The sequence below is a fragment of the Patiria miniata genome, unplaced genomic scaffold (genome assembly GCF_015706575.1).
Source record: "Patiria miniata isolate m_02_andy unplaced genomic scaffold, ASM1570657v1 HiC_scaffold_6, whole genome shotgun sequence".
NCBI classification, from domain to species: Eukaryota; Metazoa; Echinodermata; class Asteroidea; order Valvatida; family Asterinidae; genus Patiria; species Patiria miniata.
In genome coordinates, this window is record NW_024037073.1 from 6,121,938 (window position 1) to 6,144,327 (window position 22,390).

A 22,390-nucleotide genomic window follows, 5' to 3' on the forward strand; every position below is an offset into this window, starting at 1 on the left:
AGTCACAAATCACACCTACCTGGGAGTAGAATTAAACAACAAACTGAACTGGGCCGAACACATAAGTAACTCTACTACTAAAGCAAACAAAGTTCTTGGACTGTTGCGCAGGAATCTGTTCAGCTGCTCCACCAAAGTTAAAGAAACTGCATATAAGACCCTGGTCAGACCCAAGTTAGAACATTGCGCCAGCATATGGGATCCATACCATCAGGACCACAAAACTAAACTTGAAGCTGTCCAACGCAGAGCGGCCAGGTTCGTCTGTAAGGACTTCAGGCGCACAAGTAGTGTCTCATCCATGATCACCCACCTCGGATGGAAATCATTGGAGGAACGCAGAATCATATCCAGACTAACCTTGCTCTACAAATCCATTCACCACAAATTCGCAATTGATGTTGATCAGTACCAAGTTGATTCCAAACGGGACAAAATGTCAACTAGAAAATCATCTTCATTATCCTTTGTTCACCCTACATCTAAGAAGGACTGCTACAGATACTCTTTCGTACCAAGAACAACAGCTCAGTGGAACCTACTTCCTCCAGAAGTCAGGGAAGCTACTTCAGTGGAGTCCTTTAAGTCAAGACTCCATGAGATGCAGTTGTCTTCAACACTAAGGGGGCCTACTAACAAAATTGTTTAGGGATGCTGCTAGCCACCACGCGCCTGCAACCGTATATCCCATAGTGGAGTTTGCTTGCAGTACGCTACAGATACAGATACAGATACAGATACAGAATCGAGAGAGAGAAGACAAGAGAAGAGTGAGGACTTAGGGGGAGAGGGGCTGATTAAATACAGAAATGAAACAATGGATTGTGTGTAAGTTCATTAAACCAAGGACAGCAGATACTAAGAATCTAGGATGTGGTTCTAGGTCTACGACCAAGCCCAGTGTAACCACACAAATGGAGACAGATTGTCTATGAGAACTGTCTGTGTGGACCACAAAGTAGTTTAAAAAAATCATAAAGATGTCAACGGGGAAGTGGGGAGAATGTAATTAAAATTAATTGAGCTTCTAGATCTGGGCTTACACTAATGTAAGTTTTACTATTACACTGGGTTTGTTACCCATTACAAGTTCAAGTAGAGAGTAAACCATCAGTATAACAATAATGTCCTGCACAAGCAGTGGTATAAGTACAGAGCCCATGACATCATATCGAACACCAATTGAGCAGCGATGCTGAAGTGACCATTTCATTTGCCTTTTGTGCCGCTTACAATATGGATGCATCCCAGGTCCCCCAAGAACTTTGACCCTAGTAGTCACGCCACTGTATGTGCACAGTGAAGAACTTGTGGAAGAATTGTAATGGGAGCAAGCGCGGATCCGGGGGGGGGGGGGGGGGGGGGGTGGGGGGGGGGGGGGGGGCAAAAAACTGCCACCCTGCCGAGTCCAAAATAATGTCCGCCTTTGCACAAAACACGGACAGAGGCAGCTTGGTTAGGGGGTATATGTACACTTTTCTGTGATATAGTGTTAATAACCCGACGGATTTGAACAGCGACCCCATTGAAAGTATGGTACGAGCCCCCCCCCCCTTGATTTTCGGAGGTATAGTGTCCAGAAAAAAACCTGTCTACATTTAAGGGTTTTTTTGCCGATGAACCCCCCCCCCCCCCCCCCCCCCCCCCCCGCAAAAATTCCTGGATCTGCCCCTGGGAGCTAGAGTAAAGACATGATCATTATTAAACCAAGTTGAAAAAATTAAGCTGAGTAAAAAACACAATACAGTGTAGTTCCTTGTCCAGGCTTTTTGAAAAAGGCAATGCCTTTTTTTCAAGATGGCAGATTTTCGGAGAGATATATTCTTCCATTTTCTTGTCTCTTCTGCTGATACATTTGCATCCAAAAGAGTCATTAACAAAAACAAAAAAAATAGTTTCTTGTCTTGATTTGTTTTTAAAGGGAGGTGGCAGCTTTTTTTTTCCAAGACGGCAGATTTCCAATGATGGATTCTTCTCGACTCTTTTGCTGATACATTTGTCACCAAATGAGCAGTAGCACTTTTTACAACGATTTTTATCTTGCAAGTGTGGCAGGGCCAAATTTATCTTGTATATTTTTCATGTATGTAGTGTATAGTATATAGGAGTAGCTCCCCTTTAGAACAAAAAAAATCATTTTAGTTTTACTTAAAATTCCCCCCCCCCTTTTCTTGGTAGTGTGTCCCCCTGGTTGTTTACTTTAGCCCACATGTTCCCCCTATATAAGCTGCCACATGGTCAAGCCACACTTTAGTTCAACCAGCAGACCAACAGAGACAACTTCATAGTATTTATATGTTCCTCCTAACTGGAGAGCCTGTCCTGTTTGAGCTCTGTCTGCTTGAGTCATTTGTGTCAGACTTTATTCCTGCTTGAGTGTTCTTTGAAAGATCCACTATTCACACTGTGTTGGTTTTTGATTTTAGGGTTTAAGTCTCAATTTCTTGGTTTTTTTTTGGTTTTAGTCTTTGGTTTTTAGGTTTTATTCTTTGCTTTTAGTTTCTGGTTTTTGGTTTAAGGTTCTTGTGAATAAATCCTTTTTGGTCCTTTTTTTGTTCGAAATCTAGAATTCGTCTCTGGTCTCTATTAATTCAATTTCCTCGCGACTTTTCCCTTCAAAGATCCTGAGTTTAGTTTAGTTTTGTTAGTTAATCCCCATAGAGTCTTAGTTTGTGCGAGTTCCCCCAAGTGTGTCATTTTTCACGGTTACACATGCATAGCAGTGTGTACCCTGCTGCTATGCTGAAGCAGGCTACCTCGCTGAGTAAAGGCTTTACCACAAGTCTCACAAACAAATGGTTTCTCGCCAGTGTGAACCCTGCTATGCTGAAGCAGGCCACCTCGCTGAGTAAAGGCTTTACCACAGGTCTCACATTCGAATGGTTTCTCACCAGTGTGATTACTCTTATGTATGTATAGACAACTTTGCTGAGCAAAGGCTTTACCACAGGTCTCGCAAACAAATGGTTTCTCGCCAGTGTGCAGTCTGTCATGCTGAAGCAGACCAATTTTCTGGGCAAAGGCTTTACCACAGGTTGCACAAATGAATGGTTTCTCGCCAGTGTGAACCCTGCTATGCTGAAGCAGGCCACCTCGCTGAGTAAAGGCTTTACCACAGGTCTCACATTCGAATGGTTTCTCACCAGTGTGATTCTTCTTATGTATGTATAGACAACTTTGCTGAGCAAAGGCTTTACCACAGGTCTCGCAAACAAATGGTTTCTCGCCAGTGTGCAGTCTGTCATGCTGAAGCAGAAGACTTCGCTGAGCAAAGGCTTTCCCACAGGTCTCACAAACGAATGGTCTCTTACCCGTGTGTAGCCTTCCATGGGGGAGGTTGCTGGCTACCTCTGTTAGTGTAAGGGGAAAAAAAACATTTTGCAACAAATAATCCAAAATTCAACACTTAAAATTTTGTAGGATTGAGTAAGTACTACACGTACATGTACAAGTGTACATGGCCAAGAGAATATTTCTTCGAATGGCAAATGTCCATTCTGTCGTGGACATGATTTTCTGCCTTAGTTATACACAATGTCAGTTTTTGGCTTTTCTGATATCTTTGGATTTTGTAAACACAGGGCTAGGCTCAAGTGCAGATCCAGAGAGGTTATTACCCGGCAGTGTTGTAGTCGAGACCCTGCAAGACCATCACAAGACCAACCCAAGACCTTCAGCCTCAATTCAAGTCACAAGCTATTCAAATGAATTGCAACAAAGGCATGCCTTTGTCATTGTTCGTGCCCTGTTACTTGTGGCTGGTCTTGTGACTGGTCAGGTGCATTACAGACACACTCTCGGAAAAATGGTCCGGATAACATTGTTAACTTATTTCTCATGATGGGACTGCGGTTTGGCCGAAGTCAATTGAGCGTGATCGGCTGACTGATAAGGTTTACGTACAAATCCCCGAGCCAACGAGGTTTTTGTATAGAAAGCACCCGGACCACATTTTGCGAGAGTGTGTCCGTAATGCTTGAAGCCTGCCGGTAATACTGCCAAAGTTACCAGTGGCAACCCTACTGCAAATAGGACCCATTTTTGGACCCTAATTTTATCAAATCTGCTCTTAGATAATAGCCCAAAAGCTAGGGAGATGATCCTCGGTTATATTCGCACGATTCCACCGATTTTTAAACTAGACGGTCTCGTTTTTTACAAAAAAATTGTGGGGGCACTTTTTATGCAAATTAAAGACTCGGACGCGTAGAAATTTTTGAAACCCTAATCAAAATTATTGCGCCCGCTGTCGGTCTTATTGCGCCATTCTGATATATCTTCTGTCTGGCACCCCCCCCCCCCAGCCAGCCACTCCATGGTTTCTCGCCATCTTGAACCCTTTAATTTTGGCTTAGATTGATGAGCGAAAGCTTTACCATAGGTTAGGGGGGGGGGGGGCGGAACGGTCCATGGCGGTTGGGCGCCCCCAACGAAGGAACGTGTCTCATTTCTTTCCAAGACAGCAGCGCGCACACATCTCTGGCAGGCAAACCCATTGTAACTGTCCACAACGCTGTCTGAACTTGGTGCGGCTCTGCATGGCCCTGTCTATGACGTATACAATAACACAGAGCTCTAGCTAGAGCTACAGCGCGATTTATCATATTACAAGCCCCCAATGGCCCCAGGGCCCCCCTCTGGCCCCCCCCCCCCAACCACAGGTCTCACAAATGAATGGTTTCTTACCAGTGTGTACTCTGCCATGCTGAAGCAGTCCACTTTGCCGAGTAAAGGCTTTACCACAGGTCTCACAAACGAATGGTTTCTCGCCAGTGTGCAGTCTCTCATGGTCTCGGAGAGTACTTTGCTGAGGGAAGGCTTTACCACAGGTCTCACAAACAAACGGTTTCTCACCAGTGTGCAGTCTCTCATGGTTGTCTAGATGGATTTGCAGAGGAAACGCTTTACCACAGATTTTACAAACGAAGGGTTTCTCGCCAGTGTGTACCCGGTCATGCAGACGCAGAGCATACTTCTGAGCAAAGGCTTTCCCACAGGTCTCACAAACGAATGGTTTCTCGCCAGTGTGCACCCTGTCATGTTTGAGGAGACCAGTTTGCTGAGTAAAGGCTTTCCCACAGGTCTCACAAACATATGGTTTCTCACCAGTGTGCAGTCTCTCATGATTCCGTAGAGCCCCACTATGAGAGAAGGCTCGGCCGCAAGTCTCACAAACAAACGGTTTCTCACCACTGTGTACCATTTCATGTCGTTTTAGAGTAGATTGCTTGCCAAAGGCTTTCCCACAGGTCTCACAAATGTATGGTTTCTCACCAGTGTGAACTCTGTCGTGAATTCGAAGAAGACTTGGTTTAGTAAAGGCTTTACCACAGGTCTTGCAAACGAAGCGTTTCTTACACTTGTGCACCCTCTGATGGGCCCGAAGATCACTTTGTGAAGTAAAAGATTTATCACAGGTCTCACAACCGAATGGTTCCTCACTCTGTTTCAGCCTATCATGACTGTGATTGCTGGCTACCCGTCTGAAGTACTGGTCCATCAGAATCCCACTGGCAACATCTGTTAGTGTTGGGGGGAAAAAACAAAATATCATTAGTTAAAGAAACAGGGCCCTTAACTACATAATTGCGTGAGCTGTAGGCCTAAACTTTTCTAACAAGATTAACAAACAATAACAGCAACATTCAGTAATAAACATTATTTTTGAACAAGTGCCCTTTTTTTCTGAACAAGAGCCCTTTAAAAAAAAAGAAGGCCTTTTTGTGCCAGCGGTCGTAACTAGTCCCTTTTTGTGAATTTTGCGCGTCAAGTCGGCCTGAAAAGCGCCATTTATTGTCCGTTAGTGTGCATAATCTAATTGCAACCCCCCCTTGCCCCCATTGGAAGATGGTACCAGAACCCAACCCCCCCCCCCCCATTTTATTTACCGGAGGTCAAGTGTCCGGAGAGGAAGAAAGTGCCTTCATTTCAGCACTATGTGCCAGTGCCCTTTTTAAGAAATGTTTATCCCCATTAAAATGACCTTACTCTGCCCCTTTAGCTGGGTAAAGGCTTTACCACAGGTCTCACAAACCAATGGTTTCTCGCCATCGTGAACCCTTTTATCTGGGTTTAGACTAGATTGATGAGTGAAAGCTTTACCACAGGTCTCACAAATGAATGGTTTCTCACCAGTGTGTACTCTGCCATGCCGAAGCAGTCCATTTTGCTGAGTAAAGGCTTTACCACAGGTCTCACAAACGAATGGTTTCTCGCCAGCATGTACCCTCTTATGTTTGTTTAGACCATTTTGCCGAGTAAAGGCTTTACCACAGGTCTCACAAACGAATGGTTTGTCGACAGTGTGCAGTCTCTCATGGTTGTCTAGATGGATTTGCAGAGGAAACGCTTTACCACAGATTTTACAAACGAAGGGTTTCTCGACAGTGTGTACACGTTCATGCTGACGCAGAAGACTTCGCTGAGCAAAGGCTTTACCACAGGTCTCACAAACGAATGGTCTCTCACCCGGGTGCAGCCTTCCATGGGCGAGGTTGCTGGCTACATCTGTTAGTGTTGGGGGGAAACAAAATTTGCAACAAATAATCCAAAATTCAACGCTTAAGATTTTGAAGGATTGGGAAAGTACTACACGTACATGTACAAGTACAATTATACATGGCCAAGAGAATATTTCTTCGAATGGCACATGTCCATTCTGTCGGAGGCTAAGCGGAGGCTAAGCGTATGGAGAAATAAATAGTCTACATTTCAGCACATATATGCCAGTACCCTTTTTAAGAAATGTTTAACCCCCCGATAAACTTGACCTTGCTATGCCCCTGGTAAAGGCTTTACCACAGGTCTCACAAATGAATGGTTTCTCACCAGTGTGTACTCTGCCATGCCGAAGCAGTCCATTTTGCTGAGTAAAGGCTTTACCGCAAGTCTCACAAACGAATGGTTTCTCGCCAGTGTGCAGTCTCTCATGGTCTCGGAGAGTACTTTGCTGAGGGAAGGCTTTACCACAGGTCTCACAAACAAACGGTTTCTCACCAGTGTGCAGTCTCTCATGGTTGTCTAGATGGATTTGCAGAGGAAACGCTTTACCACAGATTTTACAAACGAAGGGTTTCTCGCCAGTGTGTATCCGGTCATGCAGACGCAGAGCATACTTCTGAGCAAAGGCTTTCCCACAGGTCTCACAAACAAATGGTTTCTCGCCAGTGTGCACCCTGTCATGTTTGAGGAGACCAGTTTGCTGAGTAAAGGCTTTCCCACAGGTCTCACAAACAAATGGTTTCTCGCCAGTGTGCAGTCTCTCATGATTCCGTAGAGCCCCACTATGAGAGAAGGCTCGGCCGCAAGTCTCACAAACAAACGGTTTCTCGCCACTGTGTACCATTTCATGTCGTTTTAGAGTAGATTGCTTGCCAAAGGCTTTCCCACAGGTCTCACAAATGTTTGGTTTCTCACCAGTGTGAACTCTGTCGTGAATTCGAAGAATACTTGGTTTAGTAAAGGCTTTACCACAGGTCTTGCAAACGAAGCGTTTCTCACCCTTGTGCACCCTCTGATGGGCCCGAAGATCACTTTGTGAAGTAAAAGATTTATCACAGGTCTCACAACCGAATGGTTCCTCACTCTGTTGCAGCCTATCATGACCGTGATTGCTGGCTACCCGTCTGAAGTACTGGTCCATCAGAATCCCACTGGCAACATCTGTTAGTGTTGGGGGAAAAACACATAACATCAGTTATAGGAACTGGGCCCTTAACTACATAATCGCCTGAGCTGTAGGCCTAACCGTTTCTGACAAGATTAACAAACAATAACAGCAACATTCAGTAACATTATTTTTGAACAAGTGCCTTTTTTTTCTGAACAAGAGCCCTTAAAAAAAAAAGTGGCCTTTTTGTGCCAGCGGTCGTAGCTAGTGCCTTTTTGTGAATTTTGCAGGTCAAGTCGGCCTGAAAAGCGGCCTGAAAAGCGGCCTGAAAAGCGCCATTTATTGTCCATTAGTGTGCATAATATAATTGCAACCCCCCCTTGCCCCCATTGGAAGATGGTACCAGAACCAACCAACCAACCAACCCCCATTTTATTTACCGGGGGTCAAGTGTCCGGAGAGGAAGAAAGTGCCTTCATTTCAGCACTATGTGCCAGTGCCCTTTTTAAGAAATGTTTATCCCCCATTAAAATGACCTTACTCTGCCCCTTAGATGGGTAAAGGCTTTACCACAGGTCTCACAAACCAAGGGTTTCTCGCAGTCGTGAGCCCTTTCATCTGGGTGTAGACTAGATTGATGGGTGAAGTCTTTACCACAGGTCTCATAAATGAATGGTTTCTCACCAGTGTGTACTCTGCCATGCCGAAGCAGTCCATTTTGCTGAGTAAAGGCTTTACCACAGGTCTCACAAACGAATGGTTTCTCGCCAGCATGTACCCTCTTATGTTTGTTTAGATCATTTTGCCGAGTAAAGGCTTTACCACAGGTCTCACAAACGAATGGTTTGTCGACAGTGTGCAGTCTCTCATGGTTGTCTAGAAGGGTTTGCAGAGGAAACGCTTTACCACAGATTTTACAAACGAAGGGTTTCTCGACAGTGTGTACACGTTCATGCTGACGCAGAAGACTTCGCTGAGCAAAGGCTTTACCACAGGTCTCACAAACGAATGGTCTCTCACCCGGGTGCAGCCTTCCATGGGCGAGGTTGCTGGCTACATCTGTTAGTGTTGGGGGGAAACAAAATTTGCAACAAATAATCCAAAATTCAACGCTTAAGATTTTGAAGGATTGGGAAAGTACTACACGTACATGTACAAGTACAATTATACATGGCCAAGAGAATATTTCTTCGAATGGCACATGTCCATTCTGTCGGAGGCTAAGCGGAGGCTAAGCGTATGGAGAAATAAATAGTCTACATTTCAGCACATATATGCCAGTACCCTTTTTAAGAAATGTTTAACCCCCCCCGATAAACTTGACCTTGCTATGCCCCTGGTAAAGGCTTTACCACAGGTCTCACAAATGAATGGTTTCTCACCAGTGTGTACTCTGCCATGCCGAAGCAGTCCATTTTGCTGAGTAAAGGCTTTACCGCAAGTCTCACAAACGAATGGTTTCTCGCCAGTGTGCAGTCTCTCATGGTCTCGGAGAGCACCTTGCTGAGGGAAAGCTTTACCACAGGTCTCACAAACAAACGGTTTCTCACCAGTGTGCACTCTCTCATGGTTGTCTAGATGGATTTGCAGAGGAAACGCTTTACCACAGATTTGACAAACGAAGGGTTTCTCACCAGTGTGTACCCGGTCATGCAGTCGCAGAGCATACTTCTGAGCAAAGGCTTTCCCACAGGTCTCACAAACGAATGGTTTCTCGCCAGTGTGCACCCTGTCATGTTTGAGGAGACCAGTTTGCTGAGTAAAGGCTTTCCCACAGGTCTCACAAATATATGGTTTCTTGCCAGTGTGCAGTCTCTCATGATTCCGTAGAGCCCCTCCATGAGAGAAGGCTCGGCCGCAAGTCTCACAAACAAATGCTTTCTCGCCATCGTGTACCCTTTTATGTTTTTTTAATGTAGATTGCTGAGCAAAAGCTTTCCCACAGGTCTCACAAATGTATGGTTTCTCACCAGTGTGAACTCTGTCGTGATCTCGAAGAAGACTTGGTTTAGTAAAGGCTTTACCACAGGTCTTGCAAACGAAGCGTTTCTTACCCTTGTGAACCCTCTGATGGGCCCGAAGATCACTTTGTGAAGTAAAAGATTTATCACAGGTCTCACAACCGAGTCGTTCCTCACTCTGTTTCTGCCTATCATGGCTGAGATTGCTGGCTACCCGTCTGAAGTACTGGTCCATCAGAATGCCACTGGCTCCATGTCCATCTATTAGTAGTGTTAGGGAAGTAACAAACATTTTGTAACAACTTACATGTATCCAAAATTCAACACTTCACTCACATTTTGAAGGATTGGGTTTTAAGTACTACACGTACATGGCTAAGCGAAAACAATTTTCAAATGTTAATTATCTGTCATGGACATGACTTTCTGCCTTTATCCTTGGCATTTGTAACACAGGGCTAGGCTGTAGTGCAGATCCAGAGAGATTATATACTGTCGGGGAGGGGTTTGTGGTTGTGCCGAGGGGGAGGGGGAGGGTGAAAGGCTCTCTAAATGTCCCACAAGTATATGAGCTTTTTTTTGGTTATTGCCGGGGGGGGGGGGGGGGGGGGGGGGGGGGGGGGGGAGGTGGGAGGTGCCTATATCTGCCTCTGAGGCCTATGGTCCATTTCTTGGTGACCGTGTATTTACAGGACCAGTTCCTAATAAGGGAACAAAATCCACTTTTAAATCATTTGACCTACCAAACTAGTTGGCAACATTAAGAACATGCAGGTATACACTGTATCATAGATAAAGGGCAGATTTTGAATTTTTGAGGGAAATTTAGGAGTAAAATGACAATGACAACAAAAAAACACAACACGAATATAAATATGGCGATCACGGCACCATGTACATGATGTACCGTGAACATGATGTATGGTTTACAGTCCTTCTGATTTGAGGCGTGCGATCACACCCCCACACCATCGCACACCTAAAAGCCTCCCGAGAAGTGTGAATAATTGCACGCCTGAATTTCCCTGGACCACAGATCACACACCTAGAAAATCACACACCTAGAAAATCACACACCTAGAAAAAAACACGCGCCTAGAAAAATCCAGGTGTGCCTTTTTCCACACACCTGTGACTTTCTAATCAGAAGGACTGGGTTACGGTTGGTGCCGTGCGCTGAATTGCACGGCACCAACCGTAAACCGCGTAGGAAAATCATAATTTCTACCACAAGAAACTTTCAAAAATAAGGCGATCGTGTATCTACAGGCGCGGTTCTAGTGTAAGGGAACAAAATCCACTTTTAAATTATTTGACCAACCAAGCTAGTTAGTTGGCAACATTAAGAATGTAGGTATGACATAGATAAAGGGCAGGGTTTTGAATTTATGAGGGAAATTTGGAGGTAAAATGACGATGAGAATGACAAAACGCATCATGAAAAATAAAGACGACGCTCACTGTGTGATTTACATGTACCATGTGTACCGTGAGCACGGCACCAACTGGCCCGTAAATCGCGTAGGAAAATTTTAATTTCTACTGGGAGAAACTGTTCAAAAATTACCGAAAAGGTGTCATAATAATACATTGAGAGAAGTCTGCTTTACGTTGACAATGTCACTTTTTTCAGAATTAAAATAAAATCTTTGAGTCTAATTTGATCGAAACAAAACAGGGGCCCTACACTGCAAGATCACCAAAAATGACAAAAAAAAATCGTCATTAAGAGAAGTCTACGTCTGCTTTAGGTTGAAATTAATGAAAAGGAAATTTTTGAGTAATAAAAAACATCCTCGACTCTAATTTGATTGAAACTGAACAGGGACCCTAATGACCTAGCTTGAGTAACTCTAGCCCGACTGCGTCTGGCCGTACGCAGTCGGGCTAGAGTAACTCCAGCTGACATGCTCCATATTCATTCACAAGTGAATAAATATGGAGCATGTCAGCTGGAGTTACTCAAGCTACTCATGACCCTACAGTGACGATCGCCCACTTTTTGATTATGATTTTGAATTGTTTTGTATAGGCCTTGGCCTACATAACATTAACATGTATATTATTGTATTGGTAGTGGTACCGAGTTAACTATTCCACACTCAACCAAAACCTCAGCATGTCTATGGAATGTGTACGTACTTTTGAGTACTAGGTGCTGGTGGAGAAGTGCCTTTACTGTCCATGATGACGATGTGCCATGGCCCGGCATGATGGTTGAAGAATATTTGACCATGGAGCTGTTGCTTACATTTTCATGTATTTCTTCCATTATGCAAAGAAGTTAAGAAGAGCCAACTGTCCTGCACTACACTGTACAGCATGCAGCAATTGTTCAACTTGATGCTTGATGTGTAGACTCCTAAGAAGCACATTGCTTATCCAAGGAGAAAAGTGCTGTAGTCAAATTTTGTTTCGGAGTAATTGCAGAATACCCCGCCACTCGGAAATACACCCCTAAAATCTCTGGCTTCGCGGTTGGAATCAACTGGAAAAAGAAACAATTCAACTTCCAGTTCCATGCCAGCTACGCGGATTTTGAGTGGGGGTCCATTATTTGAGAACGAAGCAACACAAAATGAATGGGAGTTGCTGAAAAAATTCTAAGTCCAAACCAACCACCCTGTTGGCGGCTACGCGGACGGAGTGAGAGTGCAGTGGAGCATGACGCATGCATAGTACACTGAGGTCACTCAACCGTGTCCTCGTAGCGTAGCCGGCTAGCTACGACTCGACTACGAGGTGGATAGGTCATGGAGCTGTAAAACCATGGAGCTATAGCTCCATGGTAAAACACAGCTCCATGGACATGATGGATAGATTGAGTGGCGGGGTATTCTGCAATTGTGCCTTTATTTTATGGAGGGTTTACTATGTACTATTACTAAGCCCCACCATATTTTTTTTACCGATTTATCTCTTCGTACGCCTGGCATACGAACATGACAAAGCAAAGCTCGGAAGTCGAACAGACACGACAATCGACAGACTTCTACTTTTTAGGAGTCTACACGTTCGCGTTGTCGCAGGGTGACCGTAAGGTCGTGGCCAAATTCTGCTGAATCTGTCAGATTTATCAAAAATCTGCCCAATTCCACAGAATTACTCGAAATACACTATAAACACTTAAAATCACACGCAGATGTTGTAGTATTGCCTTAAATACGGTTCAAATTACATTACAAACAATCTGTAATCACATAAAGATGTTATGAAATTGCATAAATTTCAGGCAAAAACGCGGTTGTGTCATGACGAAGTTTGGTGTGAACCTCAGCCTAGACCAGCCTACCTGTCCCATATGCATTATGCAAGGGATTGTTTGAAAAGATTAAAGCTTTTTTAACAAATGTACATTTTAGGGTACTTTTTTCAAATTTGCTGTTTTTCTATAAAATGACAATTTTTGCAAAATTCTGCCAGAAATCTGCCAAAAAAATCCACTCTGTCAAATTTTCTGTCAAGCTCGTTTTTTTTTAACAAAAACTGTCAAAAGTTAGCCGAAAATCGGCTTAAAACGGTCACCATGTTGTCGCACAACTTCTGTTTCGACTTTTCGTTGACGGGCAAGTGCGCCCCCTATCACATCGGAAGTGGGTCGTATTTTTTTGCACTCACCCTTGCCCCTCCCGATGCTTTTTCCCGTCCTTGAAATAAAATACATGTAAATGTAATTTCATTTAAATAATTTGTAATTACAGGAACAGGTGCAATCACAAAAGTCGTTCTCTAAACTATTTTCGAAAATCTGAACTCATAAATAAAGTAGTTTAACCGGCTAGGGGCCACTTTTCCATTGAATTTGAAATCTTTTAAGCCATACACCCTCCCCCACAAAAAAAAAACCCTTTCACATAGCAAAATCCCGCTAATAAAAAAAACAATTGCTGGCAAATATTCAAATTCAAACATTGACAACAGTCTGAAAATTCACTGGAATTCATTTTATTGAGCTTTTCTGCTTCCAGAGAGTTGAATTAAAACTTTGTCATTCAATAAACAAAATTCAGACCAGAGAATTTTGGTTGATTTACATCTTAATTTGGAAACACATTTAAATTGAGAGAGTACAATCCAAAATCTTGTGTAAGATGGGGGGAGGGGGTGGGGGAGAGGACAATTTCTAATGCAGGGGATATCATATTGTTTATCTCTCTCCCCCCCCCCCCCATTTGTTTGTACCCCAAAAAATTTGTAGCTAACGTAATAATTCTATAGCTCAGAATAGCTGATTCAATGACTCCAAACTCTAAAGTAATGTTCAATTGCTCAAAAAAATTGGTTTAAGTGGTTAGAAATTGCCTCAGATTGCACCACAGAGCTTCTAGAATCCATCTTTTTTTACTCGTCCGGAGTCAAAACTCATAATTAAGAACTTTGAAGTAAAGCCTCATATAATGTTCCATCTCATTTAAGGCTATAAGCCATCCCCCACCCACCCCCTGCCTCTCCCCACCCCCACCCCCCCCCAAAAAAAAACACCCCTAAACTTTTACAGAGCCGAGTACACACATATCAACCCACCCAAAATATACAACATTTAAACACAAACCAGTAACAACATTATGACCATGCACTGACAATGTTTAAGGGCCAAAAATAAAAAAGTTCTACTTCCGATCACATGGCATTCGAAAATAAGGTAGGTTGGTAGAGATATTTTTTGGGGGGTGAAATTGATGGTTTTGGGCATTTTTTACCCTAATTTCTCCCATAAAAAAAATGAGGGTAGAGGCTGTCAGAATAGGGTAGGTAGGGTAACCGGAAGCAGAACTATTTTGTTTGTTTTGGTCGGGGGGGGGGGGGTTGCCTTTTTTTTAGGTTTTTCTTGTCGATGAGTGTTGCATCCTTGGGCCCGGCTGTTCCACTGCCTATGCCATGGCAAATACAGTATAGGCCTTTAGACGATCAAACATTATCATTCAATCCAAGTAGACAGTAGACTGGCGAAATGTTGTCATGGTTACCCACATTCAGGGCCTAGAGTACACTATATTGTGTATTTCAGGCAACCTCCATCCCTCCATATAAGCATCCATCCAATTTATGAAGTTTTTTTTCACAAATAAGTAGTGGGATGTCGCACTTTCTGTAGCACTCACCGGCTTTGTGGAGTCGTAACCATTGTAATAATGTATTACTTTGACCCAATTTGCCGGTTCACCCCAAGTGTACGTGGTAAGCTTTGGTGAAGAAATTTCACTACATTTTTCATCATGAACGTTATGTTTTGCATAATAACGATATATGTTTTGCATAATAGCGATATATGTTTTGGAGTGTCTTCACAAAGATAATGTTGAAATATTGAACTACTAAAATTCTGCAAGAAAAAAATTTACCCCAAAAACAAAACACAAATGCTTTACTCGCCTGTCTAATCCCTCCAATCTGTTTAGATTACTTTGCTGAGCTTAAGGCCTGAATTACCACAGGTCTCACAAACAAATGGTTTCTAGCCAGTGTGAACCCTCTGATGTTTGTTAAGATAACTTCGCAGAGCAAAAGCTTTCCCACAGGTATCACAAACAAATGGTTTTTCACCAGTGTGAACCCTATCATGCCGTTGCAAGTCACAGGGCCGTCCAAAGGCTTTACCACAGGTCTCACAAACGAAGAGTTTCTCGCCAATGTGAACCCTACTGTGCTGTTGCAAATCACTTTGCAGAGCAAAGGCTTTATCACAGGTCTCACAAATAAATAGTTTCTCGCCAGTGTGAACCTTATGAATGTCTAGATGGATTTGCGAGGTAAAGTTTTGACCACAGGTCTCACAAACGAATGTTTTTTCACCAGTGTGAACCTTCTCATGTCTGTTAAGATTACTTCGCCGAGCAAAGGCTTTACCACAGGTCTTACAAACAAAGCGTTTCTCGCCAGTGTGAAGCATGACATGTGAGCTTAGATTAGAGTGCTGAGTGAACGCTTTACCACAGGTCTCACAAACGAATGGTTTTTCGCCAGTGTGAATCCGATTATGCTGTTGCAAATCACATTGCCGAGCAAAGGCTTTACCACAGGTCTCGCAAACAAATGGTTTTTCGCCAGTGTGACTCCTATCATGCTGTTGCAAATCAAAGGGCCGTCCAAAGGCTTTACCACAGGTCTCACAAACAAATGGTTTTTCACCAGTGTGAATCCTATTATGCTGTTTCAAATCACACTGCCGAGCAAAGGCTTTATCACAGGTCTCACAAATGAATAGCTTCTCGCCAGTGTGAACCTTATGAATGTTTAGATGGGTTTGCGAGGTAAAGGCTTGACCACAGGTCTTACAAACAAATGGTTTCTCACGAGTGTGAACCCTGCCATGTCTCTTTAGATGAGTTTGCCGAGCAAAGGCTTCCCCACAGGTCTCACAAATGAATGGTCTCTCGCCAGTGTGCAGTCTCTCATGATCATATAGAGTACTTCGCTGAGAGAAGGCTTGGCCGCAAGTCTCACAAACAAACGGTTTCTCACCAGTGTGAATCCTCTCGTGCCGTTGAAGAGTACCTCGTGAACTAAAGGCTTCACCACAGGTTTCGCAAACGAAGGGTTTCTCACCTGTATGCACCCTTTCATGTGCACTAAGATCACTTTGTGAAGTAAAAACTTCACCACAGGTCTCGCAAAGAAATGGTTTCTCATCCATGTGCAGCCTTTCATGGTCACAAAGATCACTTTGTGAAGTAAAATCTTTACCACAGGTCATGCAAACAAATGGCTCCTGACACTGCTTCAACAAATCACGGCCGAGGTTGCTGGCTACCTGTCTGGAGTACTGGTCCACCAGAATCCCACTGGCTACATCTGTTTAGGGGGGAAAAAAATCTTTTAAGCGATATTCCAAAATGCAACACTTGTGATTTTGTAGGATTTTGTAGTGGATGGCCAAGAGAATATTTCTTCAAACATGAAATGTCCATTCTGTCCTGAACTTGATATTCTGTAGTCTCAATATCACCCGTTAACCACGTCTGATATATCAAAGCATGTAGATTTATGCAATCTCGCACCTCAGCCAATTGGAGTCCATTTTACTTAATCTTGATGTCTTTTCATTCCCAAATCAGGACTAAATGTTTGATTGTTCAATTCAAATGCAGTGTTTTGTAATACAACTACAGCCGGGCACGTATCGTGTAACATAATACAGAGCGCGTGACCAAAGCCTTTAAATAAACTCGAAAATGATGTTTAAATTATCTTTTTTTGCTAAAAATAAACTGGTTTTAGTGCATGGTCAGAAATTGCCTCAGATTGCACCACAGAACGTCTAGAATCCAGATTTTTTTTTCGGGCCCTTAAGCGGGCCCCGGAGCCCACGCCGTTAGGCTTGTTGCTGTGTCTCATACAGCTATATTAATGTGTCTAGGTTTTTTTTTTATTCATGTCTGTGATACAACAACAGGTGAATGACCGAACACCCGATATATAGAAAGCGACCGCTGATTGGTCAAAATCTAGAGGTCAAGATGCGGTTGTCTTGCTTAATTAATTAGCGATTCTGTTCAAATGTACTAGAGATTACATTTTCTGATGGCATGAACACAAGTCAGTTTTGACTTTTCACATATCTTTGGAATTTATAAAATAGGGCTGGGCTCAAGGGTGGATCCAGAGAGGGGGTGGGGGAGGAGGGGGGGGGGTTGGCAAAAGGCTCTTTGTCAATAAATAATAATTTGATAAAGTTTTGGTCGCTGTGGGTGGGGGGGGGGGGGGGGGGAGCACATCCCATAAGCATACCTATCCGCCATCCCTATCCGTTTGTGATTATGATCTATTTCTCTATTATTACATGTGTGTATGTATACATATTTATTGATGGATATCAGTTAACTTTTCCACTATATTCTCATCAATTTACAACAGAAACCTCTGTGAAATTTGTACATCTGTGCTTACTAGATGCCGGTGGAGAAGTGCCTTTACTGTCCATGATTCACCGAGTCAACCAACACAGGCCTGGGTAGAAGAACTGGTGTCATTCCTGCATGATTGATAAACAAAGATAACATGATAAATCTTTATTTTGTGTGAATATTCTGAATCAATCATTGGGTATTAACCCAGTGGGGGGGGGGGGGGGGGGGGGTCGATGATCTCAGCCATCGAGTGACAAAATATTATGAAACTTGGTTTCATATACCCAAGAAATTTCCTGACTATACATATGCTTTTCCCGCATATTATGATGTGGCCATAACACAGCTATGGCCGCATCATTATGCTGGGGAAAAAAATGAATCAAAATTTAGGTGTGATACCCTTAGCGTGTGTATGTTAAAGAAATGGGATTCTGTTTTGGTCAGGAAACCAGACAAAATTACGCCATGCAGCTCAACGTTTTTTGATGTCGAAAAACTGAGGGTGGTGAGTAAAATTTCAGATTTTACACCCCAAAAATTGTCCCATGATCCAAACTTAGTCAATTGTTCTAAAAAATTTGAGAGTTATGGATCAATCAGGGCAACTTTTTGGGTGGATTTGTGTTTCAGAAATTGGAATTCCAGACAAAGGTATTTCATCTATCATACATGTAGTGCATTTCCAAAACCCATAGCGTACTGACCCCAAAAAAATCACAAAACTAGATGGCTAACGAGACGTGCCTTCTAATTTTAGAAGTAGGTAGAGAGTGAGAGTCGAGCAGGGAAACTAGATGAAAGAACCATAGAAAGTAACTTTTTGGCGCTTGAAAATTGATTGAAAAAAGTGACATAACTTGTATGGAAATCTTTCCTGTAGGCCTAGTTTATTTACGCTTTAGAAGCACACTGTGCTTACCCTCTTTAAAGAGATAGTACTTACCCTCTTTAAAGAGATAGTACTTACCCTCTTTAAAGAGATAGAAAAGCAGTCCCGCCTTTTTCAGATGTCTATAGTTTCCAGGTTCGTTTGCACACGTTTGCGTATCTAAATTCCAACACAAAATTACACGAAAAATAGACGTCTGAAAAATGTGGGAGTTCTTTTCTATCGCTATAAAGAGGGTGAGTATGCTTCTAAAGTGTAAATAAACTACAAACATGACAAATACAGTCTAAATGTGAAACTCAAAATTTGACAAAGTTCTACGTTTTCGGGTACATGTAGTCCGAAAATTAATTTGAGACTCTAGTCTCATTACTGTGTATGAGAGTCCCAAAACTTAGGGTATTGAAAACATGCAATACAAGATAATGGCACCTGAAACAACCAGTCCAACACCGCTTATACTACTGCATCAATCAACCATGCCAACAATTTTTAATTAACATGTGGCATGAACCGGGAACTAGTCTCAATTTTCTACACATTTTTCCATAGTCAGCCACCAGACTAATGAAACTGAATGAAGAGGTCAGTCTTTTCAAATAGTTGGACCATGGTTGGACTTGTACCAGTCTAGTCTTTAGCCTCATTTTGAAATCACTTGACTTCCCTCGCATGTGCAAAATATTGAGGAAAAGTCTCCTCTAAAAATTGAATTGAGTCTGCAAACTTGGTTGGTAAAATACGGAGGACCTTTTCTTTGCCCAGCAGAATTTTGGAGAAATTTGCTGGCTAAACTGTGAGTAAAGTGGGCCTGATTTAGTTTTGCAGGTTTCAGAGGGGTGCATACCTATGTTCCCCAATACCGATGTTCCCCATCCCTAACCCTAAGCCTAAACCTAAACCTAACCCTAACCCAAAGCCTAAGGATTTTGGGGAACATCAGCATTGGGGAACATCGGGTAGATCCCGTTTCAGAGCACTCCAGACACTAACTGGGGCGCTTGAACTCCTTTTCTGACATTTGGGATTTTGGTCTGTCGTACTAGCGCCCCACTACGAACGCAATCTCATGACCTATGTATAAATCATCTGGCTGTAACTGCGGTCTTTAAACAGCTGCAGTCAGATGTCTTTATACATAGGTCATGATAAATTACCCAGAATGCCATTCCCACTTCCTTTACAAGATTCTGTGAAGCTCATCAGCCCTTCCCAGCGCCATGTTTGCAGGGCGGGGGTACGAGCAAAATAAATACGGGGCACAACTATAGAATACAGGGCCACTCCATTCTATATCCGCGCATCCATGGCTGCGTGGATGCGCAGTCGGTTTACTATAGCGCCCTCTATTGATTAAAATTAACTTTATGCCTACTCCGCATCCGCGCATCCAGGCATCCAATAAAGCTACATTTGCACACGTTTGCGTATCAAAATTTCAACATGAAATTTCACAAAAATTAAACATCTGAAAAAGGCAGCACTTTCTGATTAGCCTACATGTATATAGAGGGTGAGAATGCTTCTAAAGCAAAAAAAATCTACAAAGTAAGCCTAAATGTGAAAATCAAAATTTGGCAAAGTCGACATGTTTTTTGTACATGTGGATGTGTGGCCTATGTTTACGGAGGCAGTCCAGTAAATAGGCCACATTTATGGGGCTACACTACGTGGAGCCTCATAGTTCTAGGAGTACAACGACCCCACTCCTCACTTCGCATCCTACTCCTAGAACTATGAGGCTCCGCGTGAGCGGAGCCTCATAGATCAAGAAGCCCGCAAAATTGCCTGCAGCACAAAACACTAATAAAGTACAAAAACGTCCATCAAAATGCAGCCATTTCACACAGAACCGCTGCACAGTTTGCCCCTATACTCCGTACTTTATCTCTTGACATACTCACGTATCTTGTGCGGAACTAACATAGGTGGATTCTGTCGGTTTTTAGGCCAAAATGATGAAAAATATGCCCTTTCCGCACTGAGCCAACCTGACACTTGAAACGTGCACGCATATGATCGAGCGATGATTTTCGGTTCGCTCGGAGCGCGCCGCGGGGGGTACGGTACAAGCGAAATGATGTGCATGCGTACAAGTGCATGTACCGTACCCCCCGCGGCGCGCTCCGAGCGAACCGAAAATCATCGCTCGATCATATGCGTGCACGTTTCAAGTGTCAGGTTGGCTCAGTGCGGAAAGGGCATATTTTTCATCATTTTGGCCTAAAAACCGACAGAATCCACCTATGTTAGTTCCGCACAAGATACGTGAGTATGTCAAGAGATAAAGTACGGAGTATAGGGGCAAACTGTGCAGCAGTTCTGTGTGAAATGGCTGCATTTTGATGGACGTTTTTGTACTTTATTAGTGTTTTGTGCTGCAGGCAATTTTGCGGGCTTCTTGATCTATGAGGCTCCGCTCACGTGGAGCCTCATAGTTCTAGGAGTATTCGCATCCAACTACAAAAAAAAACCTTTTCTGGCGTGGCCCTGCATTCTATAGTTGCTCCAAATACGGTAACGAAACTTGAACTTGGACGATTGAGGGCTTATATTTCGGCGGATTCCTAACTTTCGTTGCTTTGCATTTTTGCAAATAAAAATATTAAAACTCCTTAGCTGGAGTTACCCAGCCCTGAGTTTTATCATTGGGTTGTCATCTAGGGCTGGAGCGAGTTTTTCTCGTAACTTGTAGTATAGGCAAAAAATTTTGGAAAATGTTCAATTTTGTCCCCGTTACACACTAATTGCAACTGCAACTCACCTCAAACTTGCCTGGAATAACCATTACACAGGTCCTTGAAGTAAAAAACGATCCAAAATGAAGATTCAGCCTACAATTGCAGTGAAAACAGGAGGAATAACCGCTAACCTGACAACCTTGCTGGCATGGCCAGGACCGCAATTGGTTTGTGCACAAAAAAAATTGTGTACAATGAATGGCGGGTCGATTAACAGGCACAGAGAGCGATCGCTGTCAACTACTCGTTTTGCCGGCTGCGCTGGCTGTTGGCGCATGACGTCACGCGGAAGCGTAACACCCGATGACTGTTTCATGCACTAATATAAGGTTTACCACTCGCATCACAGCCAGCTTTGGTACAGGAACCGCAACCAATAGTGCATGAAACAGTCATCGGGTGTTACGCTTCCGCGTGACGTCATGCGCCAACAGCCAGCGCAGCCGGCAAAACCGAGTAGTTGACAACGATCGCTCTCTGTGCCTGTTAATCGACCGCCATTCATTGTACACAATTTTTTTTGTGCACAAACCAATTGCGGTCCTGGCCATGCCAGCAAGGTTGTCAGGTTAGCGGTTATTCCTCCTGTTTTCACTGCAATTGTAGGCTGAATCTTCATCGTGGATCGTTTTTTACAGGCAAGTTTGGGGTGAGTTGCAGTTGCAATTAGTGTTTAACGGGGACAAAATTGAACATTTTCCAAAATTTTTTGCCTATACTACAAGTTACGAGAAAAACTCGCTCCAGCCCTAGATGACAACCCAATGATAAAACTCAGGGCTGGCTAACTCCAGCTAAAAACTCCTCAGAATCAGATGCAAAATTGCAATTGCAAATAAAAGTTCCTGAGATTTCACCCCAAAACAGTCCTCAAACTACCTTATGTGCCCCCTGAAGGCTTCAGTGGGAATTGAAAATACAAATGGTCGTAAATAGGTTCACATACCTCAGGGAAGAAAGAGAAATTTCACCTTTAGTTTCATTGGAAACCAATCCTCGTCGTGCTGGAGGCCGCCATCTTGAATTACTCGGCGGCAGGGTGACCGTAAGGTCACAGGCAAATTCTGCTAAATGCATTTCAAAAATCTTTCAGATTTGTCAAAAATCGGCCAAATTTCCCAGAATTACTCGAAATACACTAACACTTAAAATCACATGCAGATGTTGTAGTATTGCCTTAATTAAGGTTCAAATTACATTTTAAACATTCTATATATAGTCACATAAAGAGCCTTTAAATTACATTATAAACATTCTATAGTCACATAAAGATGCTATGGAATTGCGTAAAATTCAGGCAACTTGGTTCCAGCCCAGTGAACCTCAGTACCTAGCCAACC

The 22,390-nt window shown here is 43.1% G+C and overlaps 2 protein-coding genes across 14 annotated transcripts; both read right to left on the bottom strand.

The window, feature by feature from the left end:
* Nucleotides 1-1,646: 1,646 nt before the first annotated feature.
* On the bottom strand, nucleotides 1,647-12,577 carry LOC119742405 (zinc finger protein 721-like). Of its 10 annotated transcripts, none has more exons than XM_038218311.1 (9): nucleotides 12,480-12,577; nucleotides 11,713-11,967; nucleotides 8,992-9,831; nucleotides 8,294-8,668; nucleotides 6,829-7,662; nucleotides 6,133-6,507; nucleotides 4,687-5,520; nucleotides 2,714-3,350; nucleotides 1,647-2,045 (listed from the first exon to the last, which is right to left on the bottom strand). In XM_038218311.1, exons 2-9 carry the CDS (start codon nucleotides 11,840-11,842, stop codon nucleotides 2,036-2,038), a joined length of 4,035 nt encoding a protein of 1,344 aa, XP_038074239.1. In that variant the 5' UTR covers nucleotides 11,843-11,967; nucleotides 12,480-12,577; the 3' UTR covers nucleotides 1,647-2,035. The 10 variants fall into 10 exon arrangements, with proteins under 10 accessions (XP_038074239.1, XP_038074243.1, XP_038074248.1 ...); XM_038218315.1 differs by lacking the exon at nucleotides 12,480-12,577 and having other exon boundaries at nucleotides 2,714-2,756; nucleotides 2,841-3,350; nucleotides 11,713-12,124; XM_038218320.1 differs by lacking the exon at nucleotides 12,480-12,577 and having other exon boundaries at nucleotides 9,664-9,831; nucleotides 11,713-12,124.
* A 1,776-nt stretch (nucleotides 12,578-14,353) lies between these two features.
* On the bottom strand, nucleotides 14,354-22,186 carry LOC119742406 (gastrula zinc finger protein XlCGF26.1-like). 4 transcript variants are annotated; one of them, XM_038218323.1, is made up of 4 exons: nucleotides 21,997-22,186; nucleotides 18,388-18,468; nucleotides 17,458-17,542; nucleotides 14,354-16,362 (listed from the first exon to the last, which is right to left on the bottom strand). In XM_038218323.1, the coding sequence occupies exons 3-4, from the start codon at nucleotides 17,489-17,491 to the stop codon at nucleotides 15,026-15,028; spliced, it is 1,371 nt and encodes a 456-aa protein (XP_038074251.1). In that variant the 5' UTR covers nucleotides 17,492-17,542; nucleotides 18,388-18,468; nucleotides 21,997-22,186; the 3' UTR covers nucleotides 14,354-15,025. The 4 variants fall into 4 exon arrangements, with proteins under 4 accessions (XP_038074251.1, XP_038074250.1, XP_038074253.1 ...); XM_038218322.1 differs by lacking the exon at nucleotides 18,388-18,468 and having other exon boundaries at nucleotides 17,458-17,544; nucleotides 22,029-22,186; XM_038218325.1 differs by lacking the exon at nucleotides 18,388-18,468 and having other exon boundaries at nucleotides 22,022-22,186.
* Nucleotides 22,187-22,390: the final 204 nt, after the last annotated feature.

Bases quoted from the DNA above. Each gene is read 5' to 3' on its own strand.
- LOC119742405 (XM_038218311.1), bottom strand. From the start codon at position 11,842: ATGGAAGAAATACATGAAAATGTAAGCAACAGCTCCATGGTCAAATAT. The intron at 5,521-6,132 runs GTGAGAAACCAT...CAACACTAACAG, and splicing joins GCATGGCAGAGTACACACTG to ATGTTGCCAGTGGGATTCTG. The intron at 3,351-4,686 runs GTAAGAAACCAT...TTACACTAACAG, and splicing joins GCATGGCAGAGTACACACTG to AGGTAGCCAGCAACCTCCCC.
- LOC119742406 (XM_038218322.1), bottom strand. From the start codon at position 17,491: ATGGACAGTAAAGGCACTTCTCCACCGGCATCTA. The intron at 16,363-17,457 runs GTAAGCACAGAT...CCCCCTAAACAG, and splicing joins CACTTCTCCACCGGCATCTA to ATGTAGCCAGTGGGATTCTG.